The sequence below is a fragment of the Diadema antillarum genome, unplaced genomic scaffold (genome assembly GCF_040938485.1).
Source record: "Diadema antillarum isolate AM-2024a unplaced genomic scaffold, OU_Dant_1.0 seq00000329_RagTag, whole genome shotgun sequence".
Lineage (NCBI taxonomy): Eukaryota > Metazoa > Echinodermata > Echinoidea > Diadematoida > Diadematidae > Diadema > Diadema antillarum.
The window spans coordinates 1,347,761-1,360,564 of record NW_027271346.1 but is presented as its reverse complement, the minus strand read 5'-3'; the positions used below and the strand labels follow the sequence as shown (position 1 = coordinate 1,360,564).

The following is a 12,804-nucleotide window of genomic DNA, read 5'->3' as shown; positions in this document are numbered from 1 at the left end:
TATACTGAGTTTGCTTGGCAGAGTAAATCAAAGAAATAGAATGGCAGAAACTCTTAAAATTGGACATCAAAAATTATTTGGTATTTGGTACTTATTTATAAAATTGGTTTTGAAATGGCTGAGATATCCAAAAACGAAGTAAAACAAAGTGGTCCTAATAACAAAAAAATGGGTCCCACTATACCATTCCTTTAATCATAAAGACATGGGTTACAAGAGACTGACATTTTCGACTGTCATGCCCTTTCCTATTCATCTCTCTTTCTATGCATTACGAAACAGAAATTCACCACACCACTTTCCCCTAATACTCTCTGATCTTCAATTACGCTTGTCGAGCTTCATCCCCACAAAAAGGTTTACGCGTTCCACTCAAATAGTGGTTAAGAATGAGGAGGGGTTGATTACTTTCAAAATGAGATGAGGTCAGAGCAGGGAGATGGAAAATTGTGAGGGAAAAGATCAAATAACTTGAAAACTGATGCTCTTACCATGGAGCTACTTCAGTACTTCATGCTCTTATACTAATTTACTGAAGACTATTTGTTCCTCATGCTGTTTATTAACCTAGTACGTGTATACACGTCTGAATAATGTCAGAAATCCCCCCCCCCCCCCCCATAGTCGAAATGCAAAAGGCCGGTTTTACTATATGTATTCATAATCACCTGAAAACCTTGATACGACTTATAGTTAACCTACAGTTCCAAATGAATACAAATTGATATTTCGAATCCACTTATTATGCATTACTTGTTACGTCGGGTAGCCTTCAGGCAAGCCTTCTGATTGTCAAAAACTAGTCTTTGACAATCCTATCATCACCACCCTTTGATGAAAATCAGTGTGACATCTTATCACGATGAATTCAATATAATGAAATTCAATATAAAAATATGTAAAAATTACGAAGTTTTTGTAAAAATTGATAATTTTAGAGTAACATAATAGGAATATGCAATAATTTCATAGCATGTAATCGCATTTCATTTGGGACTTAGAAGGAAAATTTTCAATATTTTGAAGAGGTAATTCCGACATTTATATCGTAATCTGCAAATTGACCACGATAATTTATATCATGAGTCCATTCTGTTTCCAAATTTTAATTCAACATTTAGCAGTTCTACACTATAAGGACTATGCTCTATACATAGTTGGTTTTAATAAATGAGTAAAATCAGACAACTACTGTAAAATTATCCAGGTATCATCAAAATCGGATCTACAATATAGTTAAGTTCAGAAAGTGATGTTTATACAAAAAAAAAAATTATAAAAGAGGTGTGTTATGATACCAAATAGCAACCACAAATGCAACCTACATGTAATGAGGTGGTGACGTCACGACCTCATGAATATCCCATGCATTCAAATCTCAACTCTTTTTTACTTAAAATATGTAAAGAAAATACATTTTCACATCAAAGTTTCTTGCTGGAATAATCTTAAGCGAAGATAATAAAAATAGCCTCAGGGAGAAAAAAGTTGTACTTGATATATATTATTACTGATCAAAAACATGATTTCTACATCGTGGACAAAGCACATGGAGATTAGTGAGATTTATGACACCATCGCCTCTGTCCGTTTGCAACTAAATCACTTTTTGGTGAAAGCATACAAAACTTTAAATTTACTAAATGATTCTCTATTCAATTTCTGATTACATTTATATCATTCTTTAAATTGCCTAAACTTGCTGCCCTTATTTGCGCTAACATGGCGTGAAATTGCTTTTCAAGTCTTAGGTAAGGAATTTTATCTACATTAATGATCTCAATAACCGGCAGCGCCTTGATAAAAAGGCTACTGGATATTATGATACACATGAACATATCTCTGGCCTCAATCATAAACAACAAACGTATCCGCTTATTCAGTACACAATCGGGTAAATCAACATAAACTTACTATACTCGACACTGTATTCACGCTGTACTTATTTATCTATTCATTTATCATTATTATCATTATTATCTTTAGCTGAAAGTGTACTGGAAGGGATTCCAGAAGGCAGGAGATTCAGAGGACGCAAGCGCAGTGTGTGATGTAAGTTAGTAACAACATAAAGGAGTGGACAGGAAAGAGTGTGGCCGCATGTAGTAAGGCTGCCATGAACAGAACAGAATGGAGGTCCATAGTCGCCGACGGCACTTACGAAGAAGAAGGTGAGAGTGAGACGGAGCGGTTCCGTAACTAATGATATTAAATGATGACCATGTAGATTGTAGTGGATACTTCATGGAAGGACAGGCCTATGTAAAAAACTTCCTTCTGTGAGTCTCCAATCAGCGAGACATTCATTTTTAATGTGAACGAGGCTGTCACGCAAGGTTCAGAAAACGACAAGAAACCACATACATGTACATGACTGATAAAATAATAGCAGTGTGAGCTTCACGTCTGTGCGTAACATCGTAATATACGTACACCTGACCTCCACCCAACCATCAAGAGCCTTCACATGATATCCCGGATTGAAAGTTTTGCTGGTATACACATATACAGTTCCCACAGACCTAATAGAGGGTCTACATGGGGAAGTATGTCTATATAGAGCTTGGGGGTATGGGGGTATATTACGTGGATGATATTCTGTGAATTATCTTTACCAATACAACGGAATCGTGAGGTTCTGGATGGAAACTGAACGCTGACGACGTTTCAGCGTTTGAAACTTGCACATCACACCAGATATCCAGGATAGATTTTTTTTTTTTCTGAATGAAAACATGTGGAGCACAGAATACCTTATCTAAATCATGGAAATATATTTATCCCCAGGGAGTGTATTGATGATTACATGCCACAGATAGTAAGAGACATGTCATTTATTTGCTTAGGCATACAGCAAAACTTAAATCATGTTGTTAGACAAGGAGCATCACTTGGAGCTGCGTTAAAACTTAAACGCCTTTACGTCTTTCAGGTATATTTCAGTATTTCAGTATTTCAGGTATATGGTTTGGAACGGAGGGAAAATGCCACAGGTTTGAAGCTGGAAGTGTTGTTATGCCGCGACGAAACTTTCATATTTAAATTTCTTCCAATTAATTAGCAGCAAAACTCTACTTAGCTTTGTACATGGTCAAGCAGTAAAAACTGCAACTTTCCTTAGAAATTCATATTGTACTGCCTTTTCTGGTCTTGCAAACACATTCTGTTCATCGAATGTACATTGTACTATAGAACGGAAGGAAAAAACCGAGAAAAATGTGTCGGACTATACATGGCATATCTGAAAACAATACCCGTAGAAAGAAAGCTTACCCTTCATCGGGTTGTTCTAGGCTTGAAATTATGCAACATTTCACGACTCTGTTTAGAGTCGGAGGAGTTGCAACTTCATTATTCTATCAGATGTTCACTCTTTTAAACTGATGGAAGGTTTGAAAGCAATGACGTGATTGTAGAGCGTCTAATTTGCAAACACGACTACGACTGACATCACATTTTCATCAAGGCACGATACCAGAAGATTGTACAACTTTCTTCACTTATATCTAGCCGCAATGAAACTTAGCTCTTCTGTTTGAATGATGCTGCGCGTATATCAATTGTAAAACTCAGTAACATGGATATTTTCAGTCTCTCATCTCCTCTCTCTCTCTCTCTCTCTCTCTCTCTTTCTCTCTTCGAGAGACTGATATGAGTGCTGTCTAGCCAATCGAGGTATAATAACAGCCAAGTTTATCAGGATTCACTTCAGATTCCCGAAGACATGTCGATTTTTGATTTCCTTTTCAGAACACAGTTACTACGAACACTCCCCTGCATTGAAAATAAAAGCAGAGTTTTGTCAACAAATATGAAAATCTGAGAAACATTTTGTAATAAGGAGGGCATAGGTAAGTGTGTGAAAGTGCATGAAGTATTGATGGTACCTTAATTTCCTGAAACCTTCCATTATCACTACGTATAGAAATGAAACAGTTCAACAGTAACTTTCGAGTAGACAGAGAAATCCTTTATTTAAGCTTTTTCTTGTTCAGGTTTCAAAGGAAATACTGGTCTTTCATAACAAACTGCTATAATTCCCATGCTCCGTTCTTGTCAAGTCACGCTCGTTTATCATGGATGCTGAAAGTGGATTGCAAAGAGCGTGTTTCTACTGAGCGACGACAATTCGAGGTGATGTCAGCCGATGTGTGGTGATACCGGCCGATGCCGGCCGATACCGGCCGATGCGTGGTGACACCTCGAATTTTTCCTCAGTAGAAACAGATCGGGTAGTGGCCGATGCCGGCTGATGCGAGGTGCTCCGTCGTCCATCTATTGAGGTGGTCGATGCGTGGTGACGCGAAGGACGATTCTCAGTAGAAACACACCGGGTAGCGAAATTCGTGGTGTTCGGACGTCTAGAATTTCTCCCCGCGCTTTTCAATCGGTTCATCGCACACACTCCTTCGACACGTGTGTACACACAGCGACCGTGTTCGCATCATGCTTTGTTTGTACCAACTCGCTTGTGTATGTGTTATAGGCCCTATACGTTACGTTACATGTGAATTGTGGCATTCATCGTCTATTGTTCGCCTAACTTATTGCATTACTAAGCCCTCATCAATTACTTGATTTTACACCGCGTTATTTCATTTTATATTGTCTCGAATCGCGAGAGTACCACACTATAGTATGTCGCAGCCTTGAGAAAATCTCAACTGGACCCTCGATCTCAAAAGATTTCTCATCAGTCAGTGGCAGGATACCAGTATGTTAGTTCGGGGTATATTGGATGGGAAGACGAAGAGAAATGGCAAATCAAAAAATAGCCGACGCAGTTGTAGCAAAGCAGGCAGGGTTCGGATCGCGCGCGCGTGACCCAAATCTGTGACTTAAAAGTACCTGACTTCCGGAATCGCCGCATTTGCACGTCACCTTTGCATCACCTCGTATTTTATCGCTCAGAAGAAACAGCTCGAGTGGTCGTAAAATACGAGGTGCTGCGTTGGACAAAATTCGTGGCGATGCCAGGGATGTGAGGTGCTCTCAGTAGAAACACGCTCATTGACAAACAATATGTCGTTGTTTTTGGCTTCAACGCCTATAAATGGTCACATCATAACACTCTCGACGACCACTGCATCAGCTTTAAATAGCTAACATAGCAACTCGTAGGCAAACTGCCGAATTGTGGCGATATCTTATTACACACACACACACACACACACACACAAGGGAAAGAAAAACAATATCATATAAATATATCACAGAGAGTGAGAGAGTCAACAGATCGAGCGCGAACCTTCACGTCATACAAACACGAGCTGGTATTGTGAGCAAATTACGGAAATCGATCAACAGCATTCTTCCGTATCCGATAATGCCATTACAACGCAGGAACGATTTTCATACTGTCATACTGTACACTGGAATCTGTACTGCTCTAATGAACAGTGAAGTGAACACACGAGTTCATTTGGTAGGCACCTAAAAGCTATGACACAATCAATCATGCACGCTATACATTATCAATTCTCTCTGATTCTCTCTTACTTTCTCCTCTATTTTTATCTGTATCTGTCTAAAGGGGTATAAAGCTTCTGACGCTTGGCGGAATGTAACGCCCTTTTACGATGACAGAATTTAAAATGTTGCAACAGAGAGCGGTGTAAGTATCAAGGTCAGTGTATCCTGGAACATGTTCCAGACAAAAATAAGTGAAAATGGTGACCTTCGTCGCAGGGGATTACACAGCTACGTGAGGGGAATGATATTCACCTACATTTAGCTTTTCGCATTCAATCCAAAACCTTGGGCCAAGATTAAGTCTTCTCTTTTGTGGTAAAATCCAACACAAAAGGCACCGCGAGGTTAATTCACTTCATGTCGACCGATCTTCTTGTCGCGTGTATAAAGAGAGAGAGAGAAAATGCTGCACGATAATATTGTAAATAATACTTGGTGTCAGACTTCTTGCTCTGCTGGGCACGTTCCACCGACTGAAGGCAGCTTGTTTACACCGTTCGTTACACGGAGTAATGAACGATAATGGCATTTGATACGAGCAGTAATGCCACTAATGTACTTCTAAACGCCTTTTCGAAAAAAGAAAAGAAAACCATTTGTTATGACATGTTTTGTTCTGTTTATTTTCTTGTTTTCTCCACACAAAAAAGTACAAAAAAAAAACATCACGTATCCACGATGTAACAGACAGAATCAATGCAGTAACTGCATTTACTCGTCTTGGCTGTCAAAAGGTCGAACGCAACATCGAAATCGTCAAAATTGCCCCCAAGGATGAATCTCTATTGAAGTGGTATCCAAATGTCATGTATCTCTGACGGTGATTTATTAGATATCTTTTGTACGTCTATCGTGTCTATGTTTCTGTTATGCCTGCGTTCTGTATTATACCGATATGCATTTTTGTATTTTGTATCGATTTATTCACCAATCATGGGCTGGATAGCCCTTTCTGCAAAATGTCATTTTTTTTCTGTATGCACAAATAATAATGTTCCGATGGGTTCTAACTGTGGATGCAAACAAAACAAATTTACCAGAATGGACAATAAAATCGAATTGAATTGAATTAAACTGAACTGAATAAAAAGAATGCCACAAGGAATACCTGTGAGATAACAACATTGTGCAGTCCTCATTTATTCACTACAATTATGTGTAACGTGTTAGCTCAGGATTTGGTTGTAGGAATTAACGAATCAAAAGCCCTGAAGAGAAACTCCATTTTCATTTCAATTCAACTTTCACTTGATAAAACGAAATGTGCGAGAAAGTGATATTGCAGGTTTCTTTATGATCGAACGAAACTATATACGTCATGTAATTTAAATAAGTTTCTCTTTTACATGTACTTATTGTATTTAAAAAAAAAGATCTTGGTCCTTATCAAGATTGGCAAAATCATATGAGCCTCACAATACCCTATACAAGGGTTTGTTCTTTCTAGGAAGGCTACCTCTCTGCTCTTTGCAACGGATAATATGATACATGTAAAACAAGTTTTCGTCAATATTCTATATAGCTATCAAGTAACTATAATCCCCTTTGAAATCATCGTTGCTAATTCCTCACAACTCTAGAATCATCTGCAAACGGCATTAACATTTCTTCACTTCAAATGAATTGTGAAACAAGACATAAGCTGAGGATTTGTAAATAGGTTAAAGACAAATTTGTGAGGACCAAGGGGGTATTGTGTGATATCTCCTCGCGGGGACTGAACAATCGAAACATGCACTGCGCATATCATAGTGATCCTCGCCATATATCACACTTTTACGAAACTACGTGTAATTCATTTTTGAGAAGTCATAACTATATTATTTAGGTCAGATTTTCATGAAACTCTCACTACGCTGTTTGTTTGATCCATCACGTCCTCGGGAAAAAAAATGTTGCAGAAATGATAATCTCGAAATCATCACATTTTCTTCATTTCGCTGGTCTATAATCGGTAATTATTCTCATACCAAATGTAAATAGTTTATTATCATTCAGCGATTTACTTTTGAACGGATTGACTGATTTTCCTACAACTTCACACACGTGTTCTACTAGGTGTTTTCGCATTCACTGAATCCACATAATTATGTAGGCCTTATTTAGGACACGTAAATTAAAAGCAGTATTCACTCATTGCATTGATGACTTCAACTGGAAATAATCATGCATGGGCATATCATACACGTACGCAAGAGCTGCAATCAACGTTGTCCTGAATTTTCATTTGTGTGTTTCTCACAACAAGTACGTATATATCACATTCGTCAATGCATGGAAATAGCGTTCGTCCCTCGTTGCAAATAAACAGCAATTCTTATTGATTAGCAGCGCACGACGGACTGAGCAATGGGTATATTAATCATGCAAAGTAGTGTAAGAAGCGAAGACTACACAGTGCAAATTACTGTATATACATGCATGCGATGCTCGAATACAGCACCGCGTATAGCAAAGTAACCTAGAAAGTGATTACTTTTTTTTTCTTTTTCGCAATAGAATATACAATGGTGGAGCAAGTGATCAATATGATCATCGATCGAATGCCTTATATGGTTATGTTCTTTACAATGAGGTAGCTACAAAACCAATTGTCTGGAGCGATGCAACCACCTGTTTGATATACAATCAATTTACACTTGTATGTGACAAGCATAATACCCTCCTGGTGGGAGACACGTTTTGACCTGTCGACTTTGAACTGCTAACATTTGGTTACGAGTGTCAAAGAAAACATTGTTGATTTTTAGCGTATCTATAATGAAGAATGCATTGCGTAGGTGGGACTAACGTGATAGCATACTGCTTCAGACCCACTATAGAGTGTAGACCTACATAATCTACAGTGCTGGATAAGAAGACAACAATTCGTGATGTCACAATATTTAATGAAACTATACATTCCTTCAACTCGTTTATGTTGAAGGTAATCATTCCTCTGCCTTCTGAAAGAGAGATGCACATTGCTCTTTCATCCATGCTGGAAAATGAAAATATGTTCAGTTCTCTTTAAATTTCCTTCATATCCATCATGTCCATTTCAACTGACGTCACATACTGTTTACATAATGTAATGTAGTCTTCTTATCCAGTGATGGCGGCACCGAAAAATCGGAACTTTTGAAAGGATAGTCCAATTTTCTTCAAACTTCATCCATGTGTTCTATATACCTATATTTCTGCATCCACACAAACCACGCGTAATTTGAGGTTTATCTCCATCTTGGGAGATGTGCACATGAACTACCTACTTACGATCGAACTGGCTTACTTGTCTGGTGCTTAGAGAAGTTCAAGGAAAGGTTACCTCAATTTTCTGAAAGAAAACAATAAATCTATACGACATCAGCTGTGGTCACCGCTCAGGTGGCTGCGTAATATGGCACGTCATTTTTTAGGTAAGGTCCAAAGTTTTTAAGATATGCGCAGTTAGAAATACCATTCTATCGTTTGTTCCGTTTCACTTCTTTAACAGCATGATAATGATAATAATCATAATTATTATTATCATCATCATTATTAGTATTATTATTATTATTATTATCAACAGTACTTGTCAACATACCTCCTGGGTAATGACTTGGTTTTACATGTTTTATATGGACAAAATAAGTGAGACATACAAACGGCCAGAGTTTCCCTGTGGTGGTATTTGTCATAATATCGCTGCTTTCATAATATCAAGTTTCATTCACAACAGTCCAGTTTATAGTCACCATGCCACGTGTTCTCACGTATTGAACTATTGTTATTAAATATCACTAGAAACATCGGAGACTTTATAGCCAGTTACCAGTGCAAATTCTTCCAGTCAACTCCATGTGAATACATTAATTTGATTCTGCACATATGGTGGACAGATTAACTCTGGTCTGCAGTGATGAACTGTACTTGTTCTTTTTCACACTGTTTCTTCCAGGCTGTACCAATGACTTGAATTTATTCTCATAAATACTGAAAGTCCCGTCTGTAAACGGGATAAGGACGACTTTATCAAGAGACGTTTGATATGATAAACACATTTTACACCGGTGCACAGATGATTAAAATAAAAAACAAAAACAAAGAGACGACGGGAAAGTGACCACTATAACAGGAATGACACTAACAATGGGATAACATGATAAAATACATTCTGCAGGTATCACGTCTTCGTTGATTTCTCACGATGATCGATATAATTATAAGGCGTGTTTTATTTCCTTCAAGCATGGCACGCTATGCAACGGGGAATGCGAACGTGTAGCACTCTCCTCGATACCCATGTATAGGCCTACTGATCGTGCGTCCAGTATGTCACGATGTACATGATTTTCACGTACTATTCACTACTAGTATATCGCTCTTGATACTCCAGTTACGATGGATCGTATAACTAAACAAACACAGCAAAATTATCGTTCAATGTTGTTTTGAGACCTCTTTAGAAAAGGGTATCGAGTCAGTATTTTCTCATGTTCCACGCATGTCATTGGTGTAGCTTGTCCAGACAATAGACCTTATTAAAGTGGAGATGGGTTCCGGAGACAATGCGAGATAAACGAGACAGATATAATAAAAACTAATCGAGAATCAAATTACAATATCACTTCTACCAGGAAACATTAGAAAAAAAGAAACAATTATTGTTTTTGCGAGTGGTATGTTTTCTTCGTGTGTGTGTGTGTGGGGGGGGGGGGGGGTGGGTTTAAGTTTTTCTTTTTTCCATTTTCTTTCGATTAAAAAATTCATGTCAGAAAATGTCTTCTTATATCATATACGCTGTATACTTTTTCGGTATTTTAATATCGACATTCACCATATATTTAAGCCTGAATTTTTATCATTATTTCACTTTCCGCTGAAAAAAAAAACTAACAAAAAAATCCAATCCACACACCCACATGAAATTATATCCAATCAACAGAACGTAATAGTTGCCAATACATAGCAGACACCAGCAAGTAATAACACGGAAATGTACTTGAATAACCGATTTCTAACTGTACGATGAAACATGAAAAGATGAATCATGAATAGTTCATTCGACACCTCAACAAAAGCTATCCAACGTGAATGTAATAATGCCAAGCTATTTAAGCGTGGGGCCACTTTATTCGGGATTTACACTAATTTAATACTATGTTCATTATGCATTCTGCGATCCTTCTAATGAGATCAAGTTGTTTAGTTTGCATGGTGCATTTTGGCGGGTTCTATTGGTGCGATGATATTGTACACCACGACAGACAGTTTGCTTTGGTGTCTCGAGTACACAATCGCAGTGTGTGAGGAATGCAAGGTGATGACTTGCCCTGGTATTTGTAATAGCAGGGGTTCACACACTTGTAGTCTTGTTATGTGCAACAACCTAGTCATTCTGTGACGAAAACGAAACACATACAAAGCGGACAAAAACATAGTGACTAATATATCGCCATATCAGTACGGAATTTCTGGCCGATGGCAGGTTTTAGCACAAAGTGAATTGTGAGGCATCGTAAAATACCTCCTCGGCTATCTACATAGTTTCTCAGTGAATCGATGAATAGCTTGTATGCACCATTGTTTCTCTCAAACCCGATGAGCGGAAAAAAAAAAACAGTCAAGCACTGGGGTTTACATGTTTGTCGATAAGTGGAATGAATGTGGGTAACCTCAATCTGGCGAAGGAGTGGGAGGGGCCCGCATAATGTACTGGTACGCACTATTTCGCACTGAATACCCTGCCTGTTTGTGTTTGTGGTAAGTTCTTCTCGTGCTCTTGAGTGTTATGGCTCAGACAATATCTTTCAAGTTTGATGGTACGTTCAAAACTGAGTGCCAGCTTCTTCTTTCTTTTTTTTTCTTTTTTTTTTTTTTTGGGGGGGGGGGGCAGAGAGACGACAAAGCCTACTACCAGGTTGGGCATAGTCCCATAGACTGAATACAATTGCTGGTAAGCTCCCCAATGTTCATTACATAAATTACAAAGCAACATAAAACTCGTTTGGCTGAAAACACATGCAAACAATCGATGGCGAAGAGTTTGTTCATTTCATGCAAGACTACCGAGTATACTTCGAGATATGAGTAAATGCAGCCACGATTCCCTTTATTGCATGTATCTCCACACTGTGCATGCAATTTGTAAGTGTTTAGATAGTTCAAGACAACACATTGAGCCTTTTTAATATGAATTTAAATAGTACTCTAGCAAGACACCAGACAGTACGATTACTAGCAATAGGTTTATGGAATGAATTTGTTGTTTTACATGCAATATTACTTCTAGAGAGAACGGCAATGAAGTCATTGCATGAGAAATGAAGGTAGAGATACTGTGTGCTAAATGATCATGGACATTAAACAACCTCACTCAGAACTACAAGGCAGCCACAAGTTGTTGTTTTTTTTTATAAAAACCGTTAAATGACAATTCCCGACATCAAGCATACGATGGGGGCTTCAGATTTTAACTTTTTGCGAGATACAATCACCTTTGAAATAGCATATAAGAGGTACTCAAAGTTTATTTGATGAAAATCAGTTTTGAAATGGCTGAGATATCAAAGAAAAAAGTAAGACAAAGTGGTCCTAATAAAAGGTGGGACCCACCATTTATTAGAACCTTATTGTTTCTGGATATCTCTGCCATTTCAAAACCAATTTTCATCAATAATAAACTACGAACTCCTCTTAATATAGAATGTATACCCTTACATATTTCACAAGAGGTTTCTCATCTCACAAAAAGTTGGAAATCTGAACTTTTATTAAATAAACACTTTATACATCTTACCACCAGCCGAAATTGTTGTAATGTTGGAGCACTGAATATCCAAAGTAACTTCCAGGCTGATTATGTTGTTCAGAGTTGAAAGTAGCGTAAGGCATCCTAGTATCGATATTGCACCCAAACGTTTCGCCAGAGTATATAGAAAGTAACGCCACCAACACCACCACTACCACTGACATGGAAGGAGTCCGCAACGATCCCCGTAATGTTCCGGGGTACGAGCCATTGAGGCAAACCCTCCGCCTGCTACACTCTTCATCAGAAAGTTTGGCCATAGTGTTCGTCATATTCCGTATGATTAACATGTCCCGACGACTGTTCGCCCGTGATCGACGGACACAACTTCAGTCTGGAAAATACACGACAACAGATTCAAGTCCAGATGAGTATTGCTTACGTGCTGACTTCCCGACTCAGTGTAGTAAGATTGTAACGCTTGATGAGCTAATGATACTATAGTGTGTCAACACGATAGGTCCAAACTCCACCAACTCCCCACTGAGCTATACGGCTGAGAGCGAGACAAGGTTTGACGACGCGACTGGCCCATCAGTAGACTGCGGAGCGGAACAGAC

General features: G+C 38.3%; 1 protein-coding gene across 1 annotated transcript in view; it reads right to left on the bottom strand.

Annotated features, from left to right (window-relative positions):
• Positions 1–12,450, bottom strand: part of LOC139730718 (integrin alpha-9-like) — a 119,185-nt gene extending 106,735 nt beyond the window's left edge. The window contains exon 1 of the mRNA XM_071641584.1: positions 12,233–12,450. Within this exon, the coding sequence (XP_071497685.1) occupies positions 12,233–12,408 (176 nt within the window). The 5' untranslated portion in view covers positions 12,409–12,450. The remainder of the gene's footprint in view (positions 1–12,232) is intronic.
• Positions 12,451–12,804: the final 354 nt, after the last annotated feature.